The sequence below is a fragment of the Sander vitreus genome, chromosome 20 (assembly GCF_031162955.1).
Source record: "Sander vitreus isolate 19-12246 chromosome 20, sanVit1, whole genome shotgun sequence".
In the NCBI taxonomy this organism is placed as follows: Eukaryota; Metazoa; Chordata; class Actinopteri; order Perciformes; family Percidae; genus Sander; species Sander vitreus.
The window spans coordinates 26,017,990-26,033,619 of NC_135874.1; the positions used below are offsets into that span (position 1 = coordinate 26,017,990).

At 41.3% G+C, this 15,630-nt stretch overlaps 1 protein-coding gene across 1 annotated transcript in view; it reads left to right on the forward strand.

The window, feature by feature from the left end:
• Positions 1-1,770: 1,770 nt before the first annotated feature.
• syne3 (spectrin repeat containing, nuclear envelope family member 3) overlaps positions 1,771-15,630 on the forward strand; it is a 54,254-nt gene continuing 40,394 nt past the window's right edge. The window contains exons 1-5 of the mRNA XM_078278184.1: positions 1,771-1,928; positions 3,955-4,127; positions 5,310-5,619; positions 10,123-10,278; positions 13,720-14,079. Of these exons, the coding sequence (XP_078134310.1) occupies positions 1,785-1,928; positions 3,955-4,127; positions 5,310-5,619; positions 10,123-10,278; positions 13,720-14,079 (1,143 nt within the window). The 5' untranslated portion in view covers positions 1,771-1,784. The remainder of the gene's footprint in view (positions 1,929-3,954; positions 4,128-5,309; positions 5,620-10,122; positions 10,279-13,719; positions 14,080-15,630) is intronic.

The window sequence follows — 15,630 nt, forward strand, 5'->3', positions numbered from 1 at the left end:
ACACATTTTAATTCCAAATGAGAAAACGATAGCTTGTTTTCCAATACATTTAGTTGTCAGAAGAAATGCTATTATTAATGACAAAATTCTACTTAAAATGAAATCATTAGAAATGAAAAAAACGACAACAAGGTCAAGCTCTTTATACCATTTTTACATCATAAGTATAAATATTTTTTGTTGTCTTCCACTGAAGACAGGGAGTTTCAAGAGGCAAAACCAGTAGATATTTGGGTAGAAGGAATGTTGTGGCGGGGAGAAATGAGTCATGCTGGGAAAATGGCCCATGCCGCCTGCGTTTTATTTTCCCTCTAAGAAATGATGTGGTGCCTCTTTGTGCTCCTCTAGTGCCAGGACTTCTCCCTCGCATACATTCACTGCAGACCACCTCTGACAGTTATGTTCTCTTAAAATGTTTCCTTCCAGCTATCTCTCCTGAGGGCACGCTGAGTTTCTGCACAATGCCTGACTGGCCTTGATGCAGTAGATGGAATTTCTGGAATTGTGCCATTACCTTGTTCTTAAAAATGCTCATAATAAGACACGGGGCAATTTATTTAAAGTCCCCCTTCACTCAAAAACTTAAAGTGCTCATATTATGCTCATTTTCAGGTTCATACTTGTATTTAGAGGTTGTACCAGAATAGGTTTATGTAGTTTAATTTTCAAAAAACACCATATTTTTGTCATACTGCACATTGCTGCAGCTCCTCTTTTCACCCTGTGTGTTGAGCTCTCTGTTTTAGCTACAGAGTGAGACCTCTCACTTCCGTTCCATCTTTGTTGGGAGTCGCACATGCTCAGTAGCTAGGTAAGGACTACTAGCCAGTCAGAAGCAGAGTATGAGGGCGTGCCCTGACAGTACCTAGGTAAGGACTACTAGCCAGTCAGAAGCAGAGTATGAGGGCGTGCCCTGACAGTACCTAGGTAAGGACTACTAGCCAGTCAGAAGCAGAGTATGAGGGCGTGTCCTGACAGTACCTAGGTAAGGACTACTAGCCAGTCAGAAGCAGAGTATGAGGGCGTGCCCTGACAGTACCTAGGTAAGGACTACTAGCCAGTCAGAAGCAGAGTATGAGGGCGTGCCATGCTAGCAGCTAGGTGAACATTATAACGTGTGTTACAAAGTGACCACGTTTGTCTCTGAAGTAAAGGCTGGACTACAATAGAGCTGTTTGGAGCAGTTTGTGAACAGTGTTTTCTGTTGGAGATGGTAAGTCCCTTTTGGGCTTTTTCACTTTGTAAACCTATAACATGCACAAAAAAGATATATAACACAATAAAGGGAAGGGAAAAAGCCAACAAGCATAATATGAGCACTTTAAACTAAATGTCAGACCTTGACTATACTGACTTGTATCTGTGCACAGTTTAACACTAGAGAGGTGTTTTCACATTCCTCTGCTGAAGTTGAAGATGTCTGTGCACTTCCCTGAAATCTGAGATTCAAACGTATCCCGGGCAATCTTGATTAAACACGTCACTGATGCGTAAACCGATCGCTGTCTAAGGTCGCTTTCACACCTACCTCGTTTGGTCCGTTTAAAACGTACCCTGGTTCACGTGGGCTGGGGTGAAAGCTCATCCGAACTCTGGTGCGGATCAAACAAACAAACTCTGGTCCGCTTGAGAGTTCGGTTCACTTCAGGTGAGAATATATTCTTATATAAATATAATATATTCTTTTCCTTCAAATTAAAATGGTTGGAATTCCTCTTTAACATTGAGTGTTAGCCGATATAGAGTCTGAGTTCTGTTCTTCTTTTTGAGGTGCGGGACTGGTCATGACGCAGCAGGAGCAGCAGGAGTTCATGGAGAGCCTGGAGGCAGCCCTCTCCTGGATGCGGGCCGTCCAGGAGAGGCTGAAGGCCAACGACAACACCCAGGGGCCCCGTGATGCCCTGGAGGGACGACTCAAAGAGACAGAGGTGAGATGCTTCACTAACCCCCTATCTAGACTGCAAGCGTATCAGATGTGTTCTTCTCTAGCGCGTCTTACGCAACAGATACTAGTATGAATGACGCATAAGGGGGTTGGTTGGGGGGGTTTATAGGTCAAACAACACAAGACTTTCACCCAGGAGACCGGGGTTCGTGTCCCGTTCTTGTCCCGCGTGTCACTGAAATGTACATTTTGTAACCCCACTTACGATCTTTTCCTAAACCTAACTCTATCGCTCTTCTCCCGCATGTCAGTTAAACGCACGTCCCAACCCAGAGCGTCAAAAAGTGACGCCAAGAGTCCCGAGCAAGCACGTCTAAATATGACGCTAAGAGAGACTTTTTGCATCAATAACAAACACCAAAGGCACCTGACCAAGCTTCACTTTTTGACGCGCTTGGAATAAGAATGTGTTTGTGTCTGCACCGGCTCCTGCAGGCTCGCGTCTCAGCCACCTCTGTCAGGCGTAAACGTGACCTGAAGCGTTTATTTATGCTTCGTCTATTTATTCAACATTTTTGAGTGTGCGGAATGTGGACAGAAGCAGACAGCAGCACGCTCTGCTCCGGTTTGTATTCCCACGGACTCTCTCTTAACTTTTGCCCAGCAGCTGGGAAGCAAGACACGGCGGGAACTTTTTGGGTGTAGAGGAGCTGCAGTGTTTATTCATGGACAAACTGCACTAGACAGCTGTGCTCAGGTCACCAACGCCTCCCCTGCTGCTCAATGTCTGAAAATTGGTGGACAAGATGGAATGGGTATGGACAGTAGGGCTGGATTTAAATCGTTATTCATTTGTATGTTACAATATCGATTCATAAAATCCAGAATCCCTGTCTGTATCATATTAAACCAGAAGACCTTAGGAATCCATTGGTACCAAATATAGCATGCTCCCCTCAAGGCGCAGACTCTGCTGTCAAGGCTGTAAAACCCAGAGGAAGAAGGTGACCTTTATCCCCAGGGCTGTCCACCCCTAACCCCCCCCCCCCATCTAAATTAATGTCACTAAATACTCCCTGACTTTAGAGTCTGTAGAGCTGCATGTTATTGTGTGTTCATGTTAAACAAAAAGTGCATTCATGTAACTGCCTTGGGGTCAATTTCTTAATGTAAACATTGATAGTTTTAATAATGCAGCAGGTTAGAGGGAACCTTGTACAATTGTAGAATCCCTTACATATCCATTATTGGTTTTGCAACTGAAATATCCCAAACCGACATTGAATCGGAAATACAATCAAATTGGAAATGTAATCGAATCGGGAAATCGGTGGGGATAACCAGCCCTAATAGACAGTTGCTTCAGTATTTCATAAACGCTGTTGGCACGCGAGTGCTATGCTAACGTGCATTTGCGGTCCAGACAGGGGGTTACTGTTTGACCCTTTACTTTTGACCCCAGCTGCTGCTGGAGTACTCTGTCATTAGACTCCAGAGTGGGGACAGCTGCAGCTTCTGGTCTTCAAGCAGGGTACAGTATCTGAGGATCCTATTCCTATTTCCATTTTAGTAGATAAATATACAAAAGAAATTATGGACACAGAAAAAAAAAAAACTGAGCTCAGTCATAAGAAGGTGAATTAAACTCACCTCATTTTTAATACAATACTTTCAGAAACTGAACTCCCCGGGAGTTAGTGTCCAGCTGAAATTTTTTATATATATATATATATATATATATATATATATATATAAAAAAAATTAAAAAAAATGTATCTCAGGGGAACTAAAAATGAAATAACTTCCAACATGTTATTTTTCGTTCAAAGATGCAAGGCAGGAAGAGTAACAGAAAATGAAGGGGTTTATGGGACATGTGGTCTTCATTTTTAAGAAATATTAGTGCTAATGATACATGTGTGAGAAAGCTGCTGTCAATCCTCGCATTCTAAGTAGTTCGCAGTCATTGTCATAATATTTAGTTGTGTTAATGCCTAATATACCGTGCACCATGTCAACATTGTATATTGACTATAATGCTATTCCCTGTGTTCTACTTTAATGTGTAGAAAATCCATCAGTCGGAGCACGAGGGTCGTGTGAAGATGGACATGGCGCTGGTGGCAGCTGAGAACCTTTTGCAGAGCGGAGATGAAGAGCTGAGGAACCACACCCACGCCAAGCTCAAAGACCTGAAAAGCCTGTGGGAGGAGACCTGCACCTATATCATCCACTGTCACAGGTGCAGCTTACTCACTGCTGTATTCAGGTGGACAGTGTGTAGTCATTTGTAGGTGTTTGACACTGAGGTGTTGGTTAGTTTGCCCTGAGGCCAGCTTTGGCTACATTTACAGTTAGGCTGTTGAAGCTCTGTTTCGAATAGCTTCGGATGTGTGTTTTCAGGTAATTGGTCCAATCACACATAGATGTATAAAGTACAAAAAAACACATTTCACTCCAAATGGAGCTGCCAGAAAATGTCTCGCCCACATTTCTGTTTGAAATTCCTCAATTAGTGAGGCCAGCCCAGTGTTTCATATGTGCTGCCCGTAGGTGTCGCCTGAGTAAGCATAGCCCGCCCAGTGGCTTGTTTGAATTTGGTTGACCAATCAGAGCAGACAGGGCTTTTTGGGAAGGCGGGCCAAGAGCTCAGACAGTGTTTTGGTGAAGGAGCTGCAGCAATGGGCAGTATGGGAAAAGTAATGTTTTTTTGTTTGTTTTTTTAACATCAAAGCATGTAAACCTATTCTAGTAGACCCCAAGAGTACAAATATGATGCTGAAAAGAAGTATAATAGGGGCTCTTTGACAGTTTCATATGCCTTTTTAAAACCTGTTTTTGGTATCAACATGCTGGTTACAGTATTTAACTAAATTGTGGGGCTTTCCCAATTAATGGTTCCTGTGGTGAAAAGTTGAGACTGACTCAACTTTGGAGAAACGCAACCTCACGTCATGCTGTGGTGGCCTATTATGTAACCAGCAATCAGAGGCGGTGTGAGTCCCGTACAGGAAATGGGGAAACATCACTGCCTTTATTGCTGCCACAAGAAAGTTTTAAAACACTATGAGGGTGAAAAAACGAAACCCAAGCACCAAACTGACCGGGAGCCGAATGTTTCCTGCAACAACAAAGCACTCGCTATGTCTCACTCGTCTCTTTTCTTTCTCTCCCTCCTGTGTAGTAAAACTGCCTTCCAAGTGCGTTCGGGAAAATTTGAAATCTATAAACGATCTGACGGAAAATTAACTGTGAAATCTAAAGTCTACTTGTGCTTTGTTGGGGGGTTTAAGAACACAACAGGACGTCACACAATTGAGCCGTTTCAGTGACACTCCCCCCTCCGCCTCACCCTGCGGAAAACCACTTTTTTGGGGTCTGAATGCCCCGTAACTCTTCTTCATGTGTTTCCCCTCACCCCCAGTCGCATCGAGTGGGTGTGGCTCCACTGGGGCGAGTACCTGACGGCGTGCGAGGAGTTTGAGCTGTGGCTGACGCGGCATCAGTGCAGCCTGGATGTCGGGGTGGAGCTGCAGCTGGGGGTGAAGGAGAAGCTCTGGCAGGTGGACCAGCAGAGGGTGGTGGTGAGCGACATCCACGGCCAGGCAGCGCTGCTGGAGAGGCTGCTGGACGAGGCTTCCGCGCTGCACAACCGAACCCAGGACCCCAGCGTGGAGCCCCAGGCCCAGGAGAGGCTGCAGGAGGCCTACAACGACATCCGAGACAGAGCAGAGGTGAGGGGCTTATTTATGTGGTCATTGCTAGACCTTCCTCAACAGCGCTACAGGGACAAGGTCTGGCGAGCATTACACACAGCATTACGGGATGGGAGAAAAACGTGCTCTGGTTTAATGGCATTTCTTTAAACCAATCACACATGGATGAAAAATAAATGGACACTTTTCATACACCGTGTTTTTACATTAAACATACATGTGGAAAGCACAGTAAAACCTTAAGATCAACTGTATGGCTACCATAGTGGCTACCTTACCTATAGTAAGCTTATCGTCAATGTCACAAATAAGCCAAGTTATCTTTGCTATTAATGTTACATTCAAATTAGGGTTTATTTTCAGACTTATTTTAATTTTTGAAAAACAAAACTTTAAAAAAACTAACTCTGAGGACCCCCTAGGGTTCACGGACCCCCTGTGGAAGATCTCCAATAGGTAGGTAGGTAGGTAGAGGTGTGTGTGTTGTCTGAGTGTCTTTTGAATATTCAATTTATTTAACCTTTATTTATACAGGTAATCTAATTGAGACACAGGGTGTCATTCTCAGGAGAGACCTGTTTGGGACAATACACAACATCAGTTACAGACAGACAAACGGACAGATTACAATAGTACGTACAAGATTTATCAAATAGTATATACAATATTTAAACGAAAGTGCCAAGTAGACTTGGAATACTAAAAACAAGAACAAGATTCCAAAGATGTTTTTTTCCCAGCGGGATCAAGCTGGACAGGTTTAGATCCTGCTGCAGTGTATTCCAAGTTGAGGGGGCAAAAAAAGAAAAAACCTTTTTGCCAAGCTCTGGCCTGGGAGCGTAGGCTGTGACTGCAGTGCTTGTGGGACATGTAAATGGATAAAATATGTTGGCAGCAATCCAAGGATGTATTTGTAGATGAAATTATACCAGTGCAAAAGTCTACGTATGGATAATGATGACCAATTGAGCAAAGAATACGGACTGCAACGATGGGTGAGGGGTTTATATTGTGCGATGCAACTTGAACTGGAGTAGTTATAAGTCATGTACTGTTGTTTGTGCGTGTCAGTGATCAGAGCATTGCACCCAGTCTGTGACAGCTCTGCTTATGCTAGTGGAAAGGATGTATGGTGCATGGGCTTGTGGTTTATGTGAAAGTGCACACAAGTTAGCTGGTAGAACATGCGTAGAATAATACTTAGCAACACGTTAATAACACTCTGAGCACAAGAGGAGAGAAGAGAATTTAATGGATGAACTAAAGAAATACTCGCAGAAAGAAATGAATGCAGTGAAAGGATGGTAATCTAAAACAAATGAGGAACAGCTTCTTTGTAACAGGAAGCACAGAGCTTGAGAAACACTGTCCGCTGCGATGCCGGTGGCTTGAAATGGAGGCTGTCATTTTTAGGGCTGTCCTGGACTAAAGAACTTCTTAGTCGACTAACCCTCACATGATTTTGTTGACGAATCAGTCAACAGATCTGTGCTCTTTGAGTGGCCGTTAAGACTAGATGCGCCGTATAAATTCAGTCCATTTACCATCTGTAAGTTTCTCTACAAAGAATCATGCAAAAAGCACCACTTTAAATACTGTGTTTAACACAAATGTACTCATAAGTTTCTTGGACATAAAGTTATCAGCATGAAAGACTAAAAAGAATGACTAATCGACGAAGACCAAAACACACACACACACACACACACACACACACACACACATAAGTATACAGTAGGGCTGGGCAATAATTCAATATGATCATTTATTGTCTTTCAATGGAATCATATCGTGATGAAATCATATATCGAGACATTGTGATATACAATCACGTTGATAAGAACAAGCACATACTAACTCAATTTTCTCAGAAGATCTGTTAAACATGTTGAGGGAATATCATTTGAAGAATTGCAGATATTTTTTTAACATCGCACTATTTTTGTGCATGTAAACACAACAAATATTTCTTTTTTCTGTGTAATTTCACTTGAAACTGTTTACCACATTATTGATGATTATTTATTCATCTAAAATCTCTCTGTGAAAAATATTTTGTGAAAGCACCAACTGTCAACCCTACAATAACGCAATATCGATATTGATGTGTTTGGTCAAGAATATCGTGATATCTGATTTTCTCCATATTGCCCAGCTCTTGTATACAGTACATATTGTTGACTGAGTTTAAGAGGCATTGTGGCCGCGAGTTCAAAGGCTGCCGTGTTTTTACTGAGGAGGTCATGGTGCGGTGGAAGCTATCTGGTTTGCCGTATGCGTAGGATTGGGTATCGAGAACCGGTTCTAACTTGGAATAGTTTCAAAAATTACTCAAATTCGAGTCCGATCGGTTCCAAATTTATCACACGCAAGTTTGGGTTTCCATGGCAGCCAGCGTACTTCCACTTGCTTGTTGTGTTGCAGCCACGGAGCACAGTAAGCGGCGCTCTAAAGTGGCTTTATTTTACGTTGAAAAAACCGGGTAAAACTGTAAATCACCATTGACTCAAAATAACAAAAATGAGTTTCAACCACCCATCAAAGAATCTGAATGGAGAATCGATAAGAACCGTACTCAAAAGGAAGAATCTGAATTGAAATCAGAATTGTTCAAATCAAAACCACGCCCCACCCTACGTATGCGTGTGTTAGTGGGATTTGCATTATATTTGTTGTCGAGTGACATGTTAAGTTAGGGCTGTTCGATTTTGGGGAAAAAATCATAATTGCACGATTACTCATTGACTTTTGGAAAGATGTTGCATTAATTGAACCTAAAAAAACGGTGAAACTGTTAAACAAATCACCAGTGAAAACACCTTGAACTGTGAAATATCCCCTTAATATTAGGTGCTTTCCGACCGGATAGTACTTGTACTTTTTAGAGGAAAAGTACACTTCTAAGCAAGAAGAAGAACTACTCTCCCCCAAAATCTTTTTTTTCTGTTTGCATTCCCACTGGCCAAGTGGCCACGTGCGTGCGTGCGTGCGTGACTCCGAAAAGACAGTTAACCACAGGTTCCCCGTTAATCTTATGATGGACATGTGTTGTGATATTTAAACAAACGAACAGTCAACGCCGAAATAAAAGCCTCTTATTTACGAGAGCCTCACTTCATGGAGGTTCTCAACTCCGAAAAACTTTGAAACTCCTAAAACGTTGTCAGAAGTGAATTTAATGATGAATAAGATGGTGAAAAGTGCTAAAAATGTTGCTCTGTCTGCAAGTTCCGAATTGGCAGTGGGCGTGACTTATAAGTCACCTAGGAAAAGGGAAAAGACCCCGCTCTGAAGTAGGAGCTAAAAAAGTACGCTACTGCAGCCAGAGGAACTTAAAAATCCCCACATTTTTCCTGTCGGAACACACTAGAAAAAAGTGTTCTAGGAACGTTTAGTTCTAAGAACTATCTAAGAACTACTATGTTAGAGTTTAAACTAATAGCTTTTTTGCGATTACATTGTTTTTGTGATCGTTCTAAATCGCGATCACAATTTGATGAGTTGCACAGCCCTGTGTTGAATCAAAGTGAGCATACAGTGCCCACAAATCAGTGATCCCTTAGTTTACATTTACAGCAATCATTTCAATCTTTAATTTATGTTTACTTGTGTACTTTACTCTTTCTGTGAGTCCCTCAGCCACACAACTGCACATACATTTGAGGTTAATGAAAAGCACACTGATATTTATTCTGTATATCTATAAGCAAATCCAGATGCTGCATAGGGAGAGATTATTGTTTTCAGAGTTTCAGACGGGAATGATTAACATTCAGAGTGGAGTTACTGTTGGATTAGTCAACAGTAACAAACGCATGCCCGCTGCTTTCCCCGTCCATGAGTCAGATTTTACATCCACATCCATCTTTATGTACCCACATTGGCGCTGTGCAATTAATCAACATTGTAATCGAGATTTGCATGTAAACTCCTATTTTGTCTTGTGTTCAGAATGAAAAAAAAAAATGAAATACTTTTCATGAAAAATGAAAAGTATAAAGGAAAATTTCACAGTTCTGTGTTTTCACTGTTGATTTAACTGTTTCACTGTTTTTTAAGTTAAATAAATGCAACATCTTTCCAAAGGTCAACGAGTAATCGTGTTATTCGTGGTTTGTGATTATGAGGTTTTTTTTGTCCATAACCGAGCAGCCCTAACCTACATCATGCATTCACATTCACATCATGAACACACCATCTGCTGTCAAATCTGCACTTTTGACTCCAAATGGGAATGTTTAAATTTAAATAATGCTTTTTTTACGGGATGATGTTTTCTGAAAGCGCCTCCCGCCTGTGAACTCTCTTTTTGGTAATCTCTGTGTTCTTATCTAAAATGTCAACGTGCTATCAAAAGTCTTGTAGTTGAGATAACAGACAACCAATCTCAGCGTCACAGGAGAATACAATTTCACTTTCACGCTCCTCGCTCAGATGCACAAATATGAAGTCTGATGTGTGCTGATAGATGTTCATTGGTTTTGAACAAGTGCGCTGCTAAATATTCTCCTGCTGTGCTAGGAGCGTCTGTCGCTGCTTCAGAAGATGGCGGAGGAGCACCAGACGTACCAAGGCTGCGTTCAGAGGTTCCAGTCCTGGCTGCTGTCAAAGACCAAGGAACTAACTGATCTGATGGAGAGGGAGGATACAGCCGAGAACAAGCTCAAAGCCTTACAAGTGAGACGCACTAAAGTGGAATTAGGAAGCTGCTGTTTGATCTCTCAAAACCTTTTTTATTTTGTCTTTATCTGTTTATTTTCAGCAAGAAATGGGAGAGAATTCTATTTGGATTTTGAATAAATATTCCCAGCTGTGTGCCATGCATTTTTGAACTCCAATAGTACCAACCAAAGGGAAAGTAAATATAATTATCCTCATGGTGAAAGGTGCCACCGCCGCATGACCTCAAAAGAGCATAAAGAATGGATCCAATAAGTGTGGTCTATAGCGGTGATTCCCAACCCCGGATACTTGAAGCTAAAGCTGAAAGTATTGTCTAAGTGGCTGAAATGCTTAGCTAAAAGTACTGACTAAATGATTGAAATAATTAGCTAAACGTAGTGGATAAATGGTTGAAACTATAGTAGTACGATTGCTGACCAAACCAAAGTAAATATTGACAGTTCAACAATCATGAAATACATTACATTTGAAATTGATAAAGGGGTACGTGAGTTCATCTGACAGGTCTGTGGGGGGTACCTTGGACGAAAAAAGGTTGGGAACTACTAGTCTATAGCGTTAGTGGTGATAGCAGAACTTATTGGGTCACATGGCAGTAGAGAGCATAATATATAGCACTGCAGTATTCCAAATCCAAAATCTGTGTAATCCCACTGCAACTGCACAGTTTATAGCCCGGGGCCCGTATTTATCAAGCTTCTCAAAGTGCCATTTTAATCTTAAATGCTGAGAATTCATGAAATCTACTCCTACTTTCAAACTTCAGTATAAAAGCAATTTATCATATTTCTTACATATACAAGTCTCTTTTATATAGGCCTTAGTGGTCCCCCTAATACTGTATCTGAAGTCTCTTTTATATAGGCCTTAGTGGTCCCCCTAATACTGTATCTGAAGTCTCTTTTATATAGGCCTTAGTGGTCTCCTAATACTGTATCTGAAGTCTCTTTTATATAGACCTTAGTGGTCCCCCTAATACTGTATCTGAAGTCTCTTTTATATAGATCTTAGTGGTCCCCTAATACTGTATCTGAAGTCTCTTTCCCGAAATTCAGCCTTGGTGCAGAATTACAGCCACTAGAGCCCGTCCCCACAATGAGCTTTCCTTAGGATGTGGATGGGAATTAGTGGTGTAGAAATTCCATCGATTGGATGCAGTGAACATGAATAAATAATAGCACGTTGACCGTGTGAGCGTTTAGACTACGGGTAATTCCACTAATCACTGTTTTTACCTGGCCTTTGTTATCTACTGGCCTTTATTTATTCGTCGCAAATATTTCATGTTATAGAGAAATACTTTTTGATTTGAAACCAAGATGAAAAATATTTTTCCAACTTTATCCAAGCCAACACACAGGCATATATTTCTAGTTTTCTTTATGGCCACTTAACCACTCTCAAAAAAAGCTAATGCAATGAAAAAGTAAATAAAAAAACAGTATTTGTGTTTTAAAAAGAGAAAGTGAGAGCAGCAGAATGGTGAGTCTGACATGTCTCTGTTGTTCTGCTAAGGAAATTAATGCTGTAGAAATTATTATGAATTAAATGCAGTGAACTCCATGAATAAATAATAGTGAGTTTACCGTGTGAGTTGTTATCCTAAGGGTGATTCCACAACTCACTGTTTGTACCTTTTAAACCCTATTTTCCTATGTTTTTGTGTGTAAGTGACTGATGGGAACAGCAGTCTTTGAAATTGGTCCAGTATTAAGCGTGAACGCTGTAAGCGGCAGCCAGAGACCGGGCTGCAATGTAACCATTTGGGGCAAATGTGCATCGTGCATTTGCCACTGACAGATTATTTATTCTAAGTGTCTGACAACATTATGGAAAGGATCCCTACAGAGAGAGCCCTTTTTAAGACCTATTTAAGACCTTTCTGTTTAACTAGAAACAGCTCTGAACTCGCTAGCACTAATCCCACCAGTATCCATTTAAAAAAGCAATACCTTTAGCGTGTATAGAGCCAGAATATATTTTTTTCACATGTAAATCGGTTAACTAGGAGTTTATTTCAACCAAAACTAGAGTTGTGATGGTTGGAAAAGTGGAAAGACGACCCAAAATGGCTTTTCATCATTTTATTTTGTTTCTTGTTGACTGAATGAGGTGTATTTTACAATGCTAAAATTACTGTTTCTTTACATGGAACCTGAGGCCTGTACTACGAACCAAGATCAACATGCCCCGGATTTATTTCAGTTCCACGGCTTCACCTAACCTAACAACCGCGGTCCCGCATAAGCCATGTCCCGACGCTGGTTAACAACTAGTTCAGTCAACCCAGGGTTTCCCAATCCAGCAGCGCACGTGTTCACATAAAAGAGGCGGTGTTTGCACAGCTTTGACCAATCACAAATATCTACCAGGGCCGCATATTTTATATAAGAGCAAACTATAATTCTACATAAATATGAAGAACACAGACACAGATTTACAGGCAAAACGCAATACAGTCGCTGCTTCCTAAAACAGGAAGGAAAGCTGGCAAAAAAAAAAAAAATAGCCGACGCTGTAGATGCGTAAATCACAACGCTTATTAATATCACTTCCCCATCAGTCAGGACCAAGATCTGACCATAATTACACTTGTGCTTTCCATAAACTGTCATTGCTTTAGCCTATTATTATTATTATTAGGAAGTGATCGTGAGAGCAAATAAAATATATATATATAAAAACATAATTCAAACTGATGTGCGCATTGGCGACACACGGCTCAAGAAGCCGACAAATAGCCTATACGTAATTCCCTCCGCTGAAAATCTATATCTTTCATAAAAATACCCATCAGGGAATGTTAACGGGGTTATCGCTCTCTAAATGTTTTAACTTTTATGAGCACACCTCTCTCTCTCCGCGCACCGAGCTCCACCTGATCTTCTAAGAACGGTGACGCCGTTATCAGTCGACTATTGATTGGTCAGCAGGCGGTGCTTTTACACCTGTTGATCTCTAATCTCCAACATAACCTGCTCCCGACCAGGTTAGGTGTTCAGCGTAAGTTACCACGGCGATGTAACCCGGTAACAAGTGATCCACAGTTGTGATTCACAAAACCCTGGGTTGAACCTGAAGGTAACTCGTTAACGTCAAAACTTGCTTCGTAGTACAGGCCTCTGGTGGGTTTAGCGAACGCAATTTCACGTTTGTTTTTAGGTTTTAAAAAAAGGATCTTACTCTTTAACAGAAAGGTCGACCTCCTTAGAAATCCTTTCCATAATGTTGTCAACACTTAGAATATTAATTTGAGCCTGTCAGCGGCAAAACAAGCACTTTTTCTATATCTTTTATTCTTATTCGTCACATACACACAGTACAATGTAGTGGAATTTAATTACTGCATTTAAACCCATCCTAAGTATTAGGAGCAGTGGACAGCTCCACCTACAGCATCCATTGTAATGTTTTCTTCCTCTGCCCCTGTGCCAGGCTCTGGACGACAGCGTGGCCGGCGAGGAGAAGACCCTGCAGCATATCGAGGGGGTGGCGGAGGCGGTGCGGGGCAATACCTCTCCCTCCGGGGCGGAGGTGGTGGTGGAGGAGGCCGAGGAGCTGAGGCTGGGCTGGCACAGGCTGAGGCAGGGCCTGTGTGAGACGGAGGAGGGCCTGCGCTCCAACCTGGACTCGCACAGTCAGTACATGGCCAGATGCCTGCGGCTGGGAGAAGACATCGGCCACCTCAGGGTGCTGCTGCAGGGGCTGGATCAGGAACTGGAAGAGGGCCGCGAGGCCAGGGACCGCACCGAGCGCACCGAGGAGCAGATGGTGGGCCAGTGGAGGAAATACACCGTAGGTTTTTCTAAACTTATCAGCAGTATTCTAAAGTTTAGTGGAAATGTAGTCTAGATGCAGGAAACCTATTGTGTCACGTATTGGTGGCTACTAGGGTTGCACAATATGAGGAAAATATGCGATAAAGAACACTTATTAAAGATACTCATTTCTGCATTTCTACTGCTTTCAGTGTTCTGCTAAAATACAACTTGCATGTTGAATTTAAAACAGATGAAAGGAAATCATTTCCAACATTTTTATTGAACAAATTGATAATTGAATTGAATATAAAAGGCGCCAATAAAAAAAACAATGACGGTTGCATTTTAAAGTGCAGTTTTCTACTGATATAATCTTTCAACTAGCACAAAAGATCTCGAAGTGTCTTCTGCGATGTGTTTATTGTGCCATTTGAGATCATGATTGCGATTTAAAAAAACAAACAAAAAAAAAAACTATATATTGTGCAGCCCTAGTGGCTACTCAGGTGATGCAGGAACCTGTGAAGTATTTCTGCAATGTAATTCTCATACAGTTCTGTGTCAGATGAATCTTGAGAATGCAAATACACCGAAAAGAAGGTAAGATTATCAGTGACAGTTCCGGAGCTATTACGGTCAGGTGGATGTATGTATGTATGTATGTATGTATGTATGTATAACATATATGACTTGCACTGAGAGTGTGTAGGAATAGAGCTGCACGATTAATCACACTTTTATCGAAATCGCAATATGAACTAGTGCAATATCCAAATAAAGTTGTGGTTCTGTAGAGATGTCCCGGCCTACAAATCCTGTCCTACAGGCTAAAGGAAAAAAAACTTTGTTTGGTACAGATCCTCGCAAAAAAAATCACACTTTTCTTTTTTTTATATATATTTTTCAATGAAAATGAGAATAATGATACAAAAATGATCATTCCCCCCAATATCGTGAATCAAATCGCACTCGCAATATCAGTAAAAAATAATCACAATTAGATATATTTCCTAATATCGTGCAGCCCTAGTAGGAATACTGTTAAACTGTACACCTCCAGTTTGCAGAAGCAGACAGGACTACCAACAAGGAAGCTAAGCCTGACCAGAATGGGATTTTTGAGTTTGCTACCAATTTTAGAGCCAAAATATTCACCGATTACCGATATGGCGGCATATAGTGAATTTTTGAGAGCTGGAATGAAATGAAAATGGACCTTTTCTATGTGGATTATGGATAAGACTGCAAAGATACTCAGAAGGCAGCTTACCTAAACAAATAACTTTATTAAAGAATATTTACCATTATTATAGGGGGGGGGGGCTACATTTTGTCCTCGCCGGGGATAAAACTAATTCAGCAGAGGCAGGGACACAATGTTTTTCTCACGAAGTGTAATGTTTATTGCACACATGAACCATGACAAAAGAAAACTAATTGGCAGTACCAAACATAGATTTTCTTTTGGCACCTATAGCACATTGCGCATCACCAACACAAACATAGAGGCTTCAATGAATTAAGAAAATAAAGTACATACTGGCCATTTAAGTACAGTTGGCTACCAAAAATAGTGACATATAAC